The sequence below is a fragment of the Chelmon rostratus genome, chromosome 8, assembly GCF_017976325.1.
Source record: "Chelmon rostratus isolate fCheRos1 chromosome 8, fCheRos1.pri, whole genome shotgun sequence".
NCBI classification, from domain to species: Eukaryota; Metazoa; Chordata; class Actinopteri; order Chaetodontiformes; family Chaetodontidae; genus Chelmon; species Chelmon rostratus.
Window position 1 is genome coordinate 29,083,109 of NC_055665.1, and position 11,258 is coordinate 29,094,366.

The window sequence follows — 11,258 nt, forward strand, 5'->3', positions numbered from 1 at the left end:
CTAAGTAGAGAAAGCAGGTGTTGGCTGACCCTGAGCAGTAGAGGTTTGCATGGGGCGACCTCTGAGACATTTATGTGTAATGTACCTTTGCATGACTGATGTGAACATAACCAAACAGTGGCTTACACCTGAGACTAAAAGCTGTAGTGGTCAGGTGTGTTCACTTCCCGCCAAATCTGAGAATGACTTAAAGCTCAGTTGAGGGAGCTTAAGGATTAAGTTGTGACATATTTTTAATGTAATTTCCATCTAAATTAAAAAACTTGCAGAACAGCTGGGACGGACTGACCTGGTCTAGTACTTAATAATGAAATAATGATTGTGACTGGTATAGAGAGGATTTGGAACCTGGGCTGTGTTTTCATCCACAGGTGTACTATACTAAGAAGAAGCGGCGGGCCCAACAGGTCCCTCCAGAGGACAGTAGCACCAAGAAGGAGAGAAAAGTCTACAATGATGGCTATGATGACGACAACTATGACTACATTGTCAAAAATGGAGAAAAGTGGCTGGACCGCTACGAGATAGACTCACTGATTGGAAAGGGCTCCTTCGGACAGGTGAGGTCAAGAAAGGAAACTTCAATATTAAAAACTGAATCCACATTTATTGCTAGTTTCCAAAATATTCCTCACAGACTATCATGGTTCCTTATAAACAGTTTTAGCTGTCTTTACCTCTGGAGTACAAAGAACCAACTGTGTCAAAGATTTCTTCTTCAAAAGAATGTTCTCATATCTGAATTGATCAAGAGACAAAATGAAGCATGTTTGAAAAAAATTGCAACAAATTTCAATTCATTTGTTTAATATTTCAAGTGGCCTACAGTCTGTAACAAGTTAGGAGTCTTATCATTACATTTCTGTGTGCCTTTTAAAGGACTTATTCAGTATTTTGGGATATACAATTTGCTTTGTGAGTGAGATGGGGGGGCTAGCAATCTAATGTCTGTCTAGTAAGTACAGTGGTGTGTTCAAAGTTAATAAGGGACAAAGTAATAAGGGTCAATTTGTGGTTTTAGAGGGAGTTACATTTCTTTCTGGAAGCATTTTTCTGGGTTTCGGAATATATTTAGTGGATTTCATTATTTTTATGCGTTTACATCATCTTAATCAAAGCAGAAGCTGTATTATATAACAACCATTCTGACAGCCTGGGGCATTAGGATCCAAGTCATACCCTGTCTAATGAAGAAAACAAAAAAATATATGTAAAAAGTATATGTTTATATTATGACATGCAATGACAAAGTCTGTTGATGTCTGTCTGCAGGTGGTGAAGGCCTATGACCACCATGAGCAGGAATGGGTTGCCATTAAGATCATCAAGAACAAAAAGGCATTTCTAAATCAGGCACAGATTGAACTACGCCTGCTGGAGCTTATGAACAAGCATGACACTGAGATGAAATATTACATCGGTAAAATGAACAGTGCGCACACACACACACACACACACACACACACACACACACACAGGCACTCCACTACATGTTTTTGGTTAATCTTTATGGACCTTTATGAACATGGGTAATTTATCAGATGGCTGTCAGTAAGAATGCAATTGTTTGCATGTATTCAGTTTAGAGAAAATCAAACATATTATGATTATTATTATTTATTCATCCATTTACACAATTTGTGTTTTATGATTAGCAAATGTAGACATGAAATTAAATATGACATAAATGTGACATGAATGTATATTCCTGTTTGAATTTATCATCGGATCAACTTTTCACCTATTGGTTGATTAACATCAGAATGCATAGATCAACTGTACATGCCCTGCTTACACACCAGTGGCCATGCTCACTATGGGTCCTCAGTTAAGAAAAAGCTTGCTTGCTATTCTTACTAGCAAGTGTCTGTTCCACTCCATACTACTCTGCACTCATGCAGGTTCTGTAAAATAATGACAGCTACAGTAGCTTGGTAAATAGTGATATGGGGCTCTGAATTTACGTTTTTCAGACCACAAATCAGACAAGAATTAGGTTGGAAAATTAGGTTTATTGACTGATATTGGTGAAACTAGACCCAGCGGGGAATGCTGGTGGGGAGCAGGGCAGGGCAGGGCATTTTTTATTTTTTTATTGAGTCATTTATTTTTGTATTTACTTTTGATTTTGGCCATTTCGGTCCCCCATTTAAGGGACTACAGCAACAAATCATTGTACAACCCTGTGTTGTAGAATGCTAAATAAATTGAGCTTGTACCTTGTATAGAGGTATCTGGAGTATTAATGGTACCAAATCTTCCAGTATTGTATTGTCAAATGGCCTTGCACCTAAAAGGCAGGACTTGAAAAGTGTGCAATTTTTGAAGATTTTATTTTACAAAAATTTACCCTTGCCTGACCTGATTCTTTTCAGTGTATATCTTAACCTTCCTCCTTGTCTCCCGTCTGTCTCTCTGTGTGTGTCTGTCTGTCAATTTGTGTGCAGTCCACCTGAAGCGTCACTTTATGTTTAGGAACCATCTCTGTTTGGTGTTTGAGTTGTTGAGCTACAACCTGTACGATCTGCTGAGGAACACCAACTTCAGAGGAGTCTCCCTCAACCTCACCAGGAAATTTGCACAGCAGCTCTGTACAGGTCTGTGCATGGAAACACTAATGTCAGATTCAGACTGCACAATATTTTTGTTTGTACGTGTTCAGCTGGTCACTGTGCTAGATTTGGCAATTATAGGGTCATAAATTCTTGCTGTGACTTGGCCGAGAAACATTACAGACTACACTTTGGTCCCTGACCAACTGTCCCTGATTATAGTTGCTATCTTTCACAAACTGTGCGATGTCATCGGGAAGGAGGTGCAAGGGACCAACTTCTCTTTGTAAGACTTGGGTACAGCCATCTCTGATTTCCTGTTGGTGGGTCAGCCTCAATCCCATCTTGTCCATTCCATTTTCTTGCAGCCAGACGTTACTGGGAAGTAAGCAGCTGAAACAGAAAATTCTGTGCTGGGCACAAACACGTTGGAACCTGTAATTAGCAATTTATAATCAGCACTATTGTGTTGACCGAACATTAGTAACACTAGTTGTGTTTTCTTGCTAAAAACAAATTTAATAACAGATTATAAAAAACAGCTGAGTCTCATATTAGTGCTAGACTGCAATATGCTAAGACACCCTCAATAACAGTCACATTTTATTTATAATGAATATATAGGTATGTTTCAAAAGGGGATATTTCTTGGATATGTAGGAAAATGTCTTTGTATTTTTCTTTTACTCTGTCTAATTTTTAGGACAACAAATGTGCTGAAGAAGTTTGAATTTTTAAGTTGTTCGAAGTGGGCAAATATGTCAATGTTAATTTATGAATCAGCAGCTGTTTGAATTTTTTTGTCCTTTCACCTTTGTAATATTGTGTCCTTAGAAATTGGATTTACCCAATAAAGAAGTCATTTTGAAAAATGAGACATTTAGACCTAGAAGTGGGTCACATTTTTGCTAAACACCAAATGTACGCTTGTCCCTTTGTTGCGAAGTCATGAGGCATCCCAGATGCTGTCTCAGTTGCCGCCTACTGTGAAATGCTACAATGACATAAAACAATAAATTGTCACACCCAAACGCCCATTTTCATTTCAAGATATTTACCTATTTAGGAGAAAATCAGAAAAAGAATTTTAGAGTGAATGCTTGCTTCCATCCAGTATCGTTATGCAATTATTGAATATCAGTTTACCCAATAATTGCAATCACTGCAGAAGAAGAGAGTGCAACAAGAAGACATAATTAAAGTGCCAGTCAAACCTCAAATGGTGAAAGGCAATGTAGAAAACACAATGGAAATGTGGCTTGAAATTTCTTCAAGCATTCATTTAAGGAACATTACAGTCTCCTCATCGCTCCACACAGATCTGATGTTTTGTCTGCTGCTATTTTTCATTTCTTCAGTGAGGCGGAGGCTTCAGTGGATCTTGAAGTCACATGCTTCGTGTATGTCATTATTAATGCACAAGTCTGTTTATGTTGCACTTTGTTGCGTTATGCTTTTGTCAATACACCAACTTTTCCACGCATAAAAGCTTTTTTGCGATATGTTGAGTTTTCCACTGAGGTAGTTTCATGCGCAAATTGAAAATGTACATAAAGGACCGGTTGATAGAATTTTTACAGTCAAAGTCCCACACCAATTGTAATCAGGGTAGAAGTTAACAATTAAAATTAGAATGATGTCTTTTTTGTCCGTAGCATTATTATTCCTGGCCACTCCAGAGCTGTCAATCATCCATTGCGACCTGAAACCAGAGAACATCCTGCTGTGTAACCCCAAGAGATCTGCCATCAAGATAGTTGACTTTGGTTCCTCCTGCCAGCTCGGGCAGAGGGTGAGCAGTATCCACACACATGTTTAAACACACACACAAAAAAGAAGTCAATGCAACTCTGTAAAAACAAATTGAAGTCCGTTAAGCTTTTGCATGAAGGTTTAGTTTCCTGAATGGCAGTAACAGACTTTTTCACTGGTTGCACTGCTGTTCTATAAGGAGACATGGTTCCTCACAGTGGACAGCTTCTGGATCGGCAGGCTCCACGCTGGCATTAGTGTCATTTAAGTTAATTCAACTTGCAAATGAAGTTTGCTGTAGAGTTGTTAATGATGCAACATTTGCTCTCTAGCATAGGTGAAAAGGTTTGTATAGATACAAAGTAAAGCTTCAAGGTGTAATGATGAACTCTTCCCATCTTCACAGAACTTCTTCCGGTGTTAGTGTTGAGTCTCTAAACTTACCACTTCCATCTTGTCCTCCTCTCAGATCTATCAGTACATCCAGAGCAGGTTTTATCGTTCTCCTGAGGTTCTGTTGGGAATGCCGTATGACCTGGCCATCGACATGTGGTCTCTGGGATGCATCCTGGTGGAGATGCACACAGGAGAGCCTCTTTTCAGTGGCTCCAATGAGGTAAAAGTGCCACACCACAGTAAGACTGGGCAATGATTCAGTATTATCCTATCTGAACACTCACATTTGATTCATCGTGTTTTTAGGCTGTAGTTTGCTGTGTAATGTAATTGTTCAGGAATCCAAGAGCCGGATCAACAGATTAGCTCAGACATGAGCTACAATATACTTTTAATCTACATTTAAAAACTCAGCTTGTTATTGAATATTTGGAATTGGTAGTTAAAAAAAAAACAATATGTCTTTCTTGTTGAAATCGCTTGCCTCTTGCCTCTGTTCATTCACAGGTTCAGGTTCAGATAAGACTTGTTTAAATAGTGAGAGCATTTGTACATATGTATGAGCACACACCAGGATTCTGTGTGTCTCCCCCAGTCTCAAAGTCAGTATGCTGAAAACTATTGTACAACATAGTCAGTGGGTATATGTGTTTGCAGCCGTGATCCACATGTACATGATACAAAGACTCATTCTCTGTGTGTGTGTGTGTGTGTGTGTGTGTGTGTGTGTGTGCGCGCGCACATACGTGCGTTTGCATAGGTTGACCAGATGAATAAGATTGTTGAAGTTCTGGGGGTCCCACCCAGCCACATGCTGGATGCAGCTCCTAAAGCTAGGAAGTACTTTGACAAGCTGTCAGATGGTCTCTGGACAGTGAAGAAGAACAAGGACATCAAGAAGGTATATGTCATATCCATTTGTCATTAAAAAGTCAACTTCACCTTTAGACCTGTGTCTTTTGACTTGGTGTCATGGTGCAGAGCTCCCAAGTACCTAATTGAAAAGATGTTTTTGTTGATTTTTTTGTGAAAAGTTTGTAAAAGACTATGTCAAACATAAGAACAGTAACACTTCCAAGTCCAAATTTATGTATTAGAGCAGTAAGTCTCTCAATGCTTGTTTATAATATATTAATGGGAATTATTGGAAGATCCTGAATTCATATTTTTCTTTTGTGTCTGTGTGTTGGTGTATTTTCCAGGAGTATAAGCCCCCAGCTACACGGCGTCTTCATGAGATTTTGGGTGTTGAGACTGGCGGCCCGGGGGGGCGGAGGGCAGGAGAGCCAGGACACGCCCCCTGTGACTACCTGAAGTTTAAAGGTAAACCAACACTTTGTATTGATCTGCAGCGATAGTCACTGTATTTGTTCACCAACAATAATTGATTTCTGTTCTATTTTCCAAGATGTATTGACATTAATATAAACATAATAAATATGGTGGTGATAAAATCCAAATAGATGACAATGAATAGTCCCCTAAATAACTTCTTACCTACATGAACATTACAAGCATTGAGAAGAACTTGCTGTTAGTAGGTTGCATTCTAGAAAATCCAACACCTGTGTCCACCATTTTAAGTGGGTACAAAATAGATAATGATTATTATAAAATGATGTCAACCCTTTGCATTCAGTTATTCTCTTAAAAACACTCGATATTCACTAATCAACATTAGGGTGGAATTACCTGTACTTTAATGTATTGCATGGTAGATCACATACATCTAAAGATGCTTCTCTTACATTCACCTTAAGTGAGTGTAGCCTTGGCCAGGAGGAGTTGATGTCATCAGGTGGAGCCCACCGTTCATTGGGTGTTTCAACCCTTAACCACAACACCCTCCCGGTGGTGGTTCAGCAGTGGTGGCCAAATCACTGCCCATCTCCTCCTCCTGGTTTCCAAGTTAACTCCTCTCTCCTTCTCCATAACCAGCAAGAGGCTCTTTCTGCTGCCTCCCCCATCCTGTGAGCTGCTGCCTTTCTCTCTCCCTGTCAATCCAATGGCTGTGAGCATTCTCCACACTGACTGGGCAGGGAATACTCTACATCCGACCTCAACCAGGAACAGCCAAGCTTGCCATAGCCTAACCATGGCACCCCTCTCCCCAAAGAGCCTGCAATATGGGTTCTTTCTCATGCCCCACGTGTGCAAGTTTGCTGTGGTTGGGATTGTGTCGTATACTGATCTCAGCAGGAGAGAAATGCGGAATGGCTTCAGTCTCCATAGGTCTGCGTACGTGATATTCCTCATGGGGAGGTCCCATCTGGTCTAGGCTCCTTGAGAAACTAGCTCCAGCCATGAAACTGGGAGGGATTCCCAAACACTTTCATTTCATTCCTTCTGTGCACGTCATTGGGACTTCATACACAGTCAGCAGCCACAATAGTCTTGGCAACAGATCATGTTGATAGAGCCATGCTTTAAACTTTCCCGGGAGCCCCGATTTTTTGATCCTTCTCAACCATGCCTACATCTGCTTTTCTGCACGGTAATGTTGTTCTTGTCAGTAAGTGAGTCATCAAACCACTTCCCGAGGCACTTGATTGGGTTCTCCTGTATTGATGGAATCACTTCCTCTTGCACATGTAGCTTGAATCTGTTGGTCAGTTTACCATTCCTGATCACCATATTCTGGATTTTTTTTTTGGCTTAAACTTCATTCTGGCCCATGTTGCCATGTGGTCCAAAACCATTAACACCCACCTCCCCTACACATGGGTTGTGGTCATCACGGTAAGGTCATTCATGTAACCTCTTATTGGGAGTTGTCAGATGCCTGCCCCCATTTTTGGACACTGGGCTCCCTTTTCTGCAGCTGTTATCAGGAAGTTCATTACCATGATGAAGAGGATGGGGGAGATTGTACAGCCAGTTACTATACCCTTTTCTAGGTTTTGCCACTGAGTTGTGAAAGGGGCTGCTTGAATCGTAGCTGGATTCCACCGAAGTAGCCAGTGATCATTCCCTTAGTATGCTGAGAGATGTGGTAGTGGTCCAATGCTGCATGGATGAGGGTGTGAGGGATTGATCCATCGGCATTGGCCAAATCCAGCCAGACAACAGTCAGGTTGCCTTTTCTGGTTTTGTCTTCCTGGATCATCTGACTGAGGACACCCGTGTGTTCCAGGCATCCTGAGAAGCCTGGGATTCCACCTTTCTGGATTGCAGTGTATGAGGTCATCCTCTTGGCCAATACAGAAAAGAAAATGATGAATCGATTGTAATGTACAACATACAAACTTTCTAAAGGAGTCTCATTGACACATCACACACCGGTGTGAGCTGCATAGTGTTAGAAAAAGCATGTGGGAGGCTACACCTCATTTAGGCTATCACTGTCCAGAAAGAATAACTATTAGCCCTTAAGTTGTGTGTGTCTGCAAGACCGGTGAACAAGATGGTTTATAATATGTTACACAGAAGCACACATCTTAAGAAACTGAGCGTTTCAAAGTTTAAAGGAAGTTTCTAGGTCAAAGTATGTAGCGAAAGTGTCAGCAATGACTGACCTCTTAATCCAGTAAAGAGCCAAAACAGAACAACTGTTAATGTAGCATAAAGTAAATCTGGTCAAATGCATTGTGCAATGTACATGTTACATACGCTAACATGTAATTAATGCTAAACCATTTGCTTGAAGTGAGGCAGAACTACAAAATATCTAAAGCCAGGAGGGTGCCCTTGGACTCTCTGCCACTTCTGCCTCATGGTAAGCTGGCTGCCTATTCCCTGTGGCTACTACAAGAAAGTACGCTTTTCTCTTCCAGACCTGATCCTGCGTATGCTGGACTATGACCCTAAAAGCCGTATTACACCATTCTACGCCCTGCAGCACAATTTCTTCAAGAAGACGACAGATGAAGGAACCAACACCAGTTCATCTACATCCACCTCTCCTGCCATGGACCACTCCCATTCAACCTCCACTACTAGCTCTGTTTCTAGCTCTGGTAAAACACACACCACACAGCCTACTCCACACACACACACACACACACAAACACACAAACACTCTGACTCTGCCCTCTTTGCAATTTATTGCCAACTCTTTCTTTTCTCCTCAAACCAGCGTCCAGCTCCATGAAAATGAATAATGCTCAAAAATAATCAGTTGTCCTGGATTTTTAAATTATTAATATACCTGATAGATGTGCAAGAAAATGATTCTGGCTGCTACAGTGGAAGAGGGAAATAAAGGAAAAATGTCTCCCCTTCAAATGTCAATAATAGGCATGTTGTCCAGTGAAACAGCTGAGATGTTAAGATAATACTAAACTTCCTGCCTCAGAAGCCCAGTTGCTGCCTGTTTACCATGGCTATTGGGAGCTCATCCAATCCAGTATTGGAAATAGTACTGAAAACAGAATGTAGTCGGGTTAAGCCAAACAGGGATGATAGGATTTCTTTTTACCTGAAGGATGACAATCTGATGCCTTTCTGCTGCAGAAGACCTCAAACAGCTGGTCCACTCCTGAAAAGGACTGTACCCTGGTGCAATTTGTTATGGTGTGTTTGTGGTGCATAGATGATAGCATAGTTGTACTAATTCTGAGCTCATATCCAACTATTACTTGATGGCTTGACACTAGTGGATACACAAGAACTGTAGTGAAGTGCCGCATGACTTGCTGTCAGCAAATGAAAAACACTTTAATTCGTTTATCTCTGGTGGATGCACATCCTGTAACCCTGCAGGATCACACCCAGACTGTCCAATGAATTGAGTTATTTGTCAGTCCATGCCATATGTGTCCATTATTATACCTCATGGTCTTTTTGTAATAAGTCAGTGTGAACAAAAATAGTCCAGAAGTAAGCAATGTTTTATTATTTATTTAATTTGGTCCAAACTAAGAGAACCAAACTTCAGGTGTGACAACCAAGAGAAATCCTTAAAAAAGCAGGAGTGATTCATACTTGCTCCAGCTGGCACTCAGACTTCTTTACATTTAATGATTGATGATGAGTGCAAAACGAAGACAAATCAAGTAAGACAAAATTAATTTAAAATTTTGCACAAAATATGTCAATGCAACCAACAGTAGTGTGAGGTTTGGTCTGTTTTATTTCCAGGTGGCTCCAGTGGTTCTTCCAATGACAACCGAAACTACCGCTACAGTAACCGCTACTACAACTCTGCTGTTACACATTCAGACTATGAGATGACCAGCCCTCAGGTACACACAACACTGCAACACTGATAAGCTTTACACACACACACACACACACACACACACACACACACACACATACATACTGGTATGATGGCTTTGAGTCATATCCTGTATTGCAGGGGTGGGAAACCACTGGCCTCAAGGCCATATATGGCCCGTGAGACCATTTGATCCGGCCTATGAGACAATTCAAATTAAAATATAAAAAAGCAATACTTTTTTTCAGCGTTAAAGAAAACAGCAAAAAATAGTTGACTAAAATGTTCTTTCCCAAATGGTCCCTGAACACATCACACATCACATCAAGACATGGGAAATGGACAAAGTTATATTCTTTGTTGAAGTAAAAGGCAACCTAGCGTGTCTAAGTAAGTTTGTGGGCATGCACTCACAGTGATGAAAAAGGCCAAACTGGAGCACTATTAACAGCTTGAAACATATTAAGATGGATGATATACTTATCAGCATTCTGACAGAGACAGTGTTATGCAGGCAACTGCTGTGGTGAGTGAGCTAGTAACTAAGAAACTGAAACCAGATTTAGAAGGAGAATTTGTGACAATGCACCTTGTTGTAGAGCTGCTTGCACCAGATTAAGTAAAATTGTTCCCAAGTGTCCATTTGTTTCGAATAGTTCATAGAGATGAAGGGAAAACCTGACGTAGAAACTCAGTGATAGCAAGTGATGTGATTTGGTCTGCATGGTGGACATTACCTAGTACCTCTCACAGCTGAACCTCAAGCTCCAGCCACTTCTCGGATCTCTACTTTCAAGTATTTGAAGTGAAATTAAAGCTGTGGCAAATGGAAAGTACAATCTGGAGGTAATCTCCAGCTTTTAATTAACTGAAGTCACCCCTATCGTTAAAAATCCAGGTCTGAAACTGGATGACCTCTCCAACTGCCTACAACCTTCCTTTTGCCAGTAACATCCTGGAAAGAGATGTTGCCAAACTCCATCAGCACATTCCAACCATGAGCTCTGTGATTCCCTTCAATCTGGATTCAAACCTCACCACAGCGGCCACCCTTATCAAAATCACAAATGACTTGCTCCTCACTGCCAACTCCAGCCATGTCAGTATCCTCCTCCTGGACCACTCTGCAGATAACTTTTTTAGAGTAATATCCATTTTGTTTAATGAGAAGCAGCTTTTATATATTGCTCTTGCCAAAGCAACCAACACACTTCATTCAAACATGACAAAAACAACATAAAACATACCAAACACCTTCATGGTTCATTTTTTCACTGTTAAAACCGTCACAACTAACTCTGATTTGGTTGAAATAAACTCTTAATTCACCAGATTGTGAGAGGAGTGAGAGAGAGAGTAGATATCAGTGAAGCAGCAGGGGAAACAGTGCAAGGAGATGG

General features: G+C 40.7%; 1 protein-coding gene across 2 annotated transcripts in view; it reads left to right on the forward strand.

Moving 5' to 3' along the window:
* dyrk1b (dual-specificity tyrosine-(Y)-phosphorylation regulated kinase 1B) overlaps positions 1–11,258 on the forward strand; it is a 74,744-nt gene that overhangs the window by 60,470 nt on the left and 3,016 nt on the right. For both annotated transcript variants that reach the window (XM_041942378.1, XM_041942377.1), the window contains exons 4-12: positions 372–560; positions 1,273–1,420; positions 2,448–2,597; positions 4,208–4,344; positions 4,774–4,920; positions 5,461–5,601; positions 5,903–6,023; positions 8,474–8,656; positions 9,780–9,883. In XM_041942378.1, coding sequence (XP_041798312.1) covers positions 372–560; positions 1,273–1,420; positions 2,448–2,597; positions 4,208–4,344; positions 4,774–4,920; positions 5,461–5,601; positions 5,903–6,023; positions 8,474–8,656; positions 9,780–9,883 — 1,320 coding nt within the window. The remainder of the gene's footprint in view (positions 1–371; positions 561–1,272; positions 1,421–2,447; positions 2,598–4,207; positions 4,345–4,773; positions 4,921–5,460; positions 5,602–5,902; positions 6,024–8,473; positions 8,657–9,779; positions 9,884–11,258) is intronic.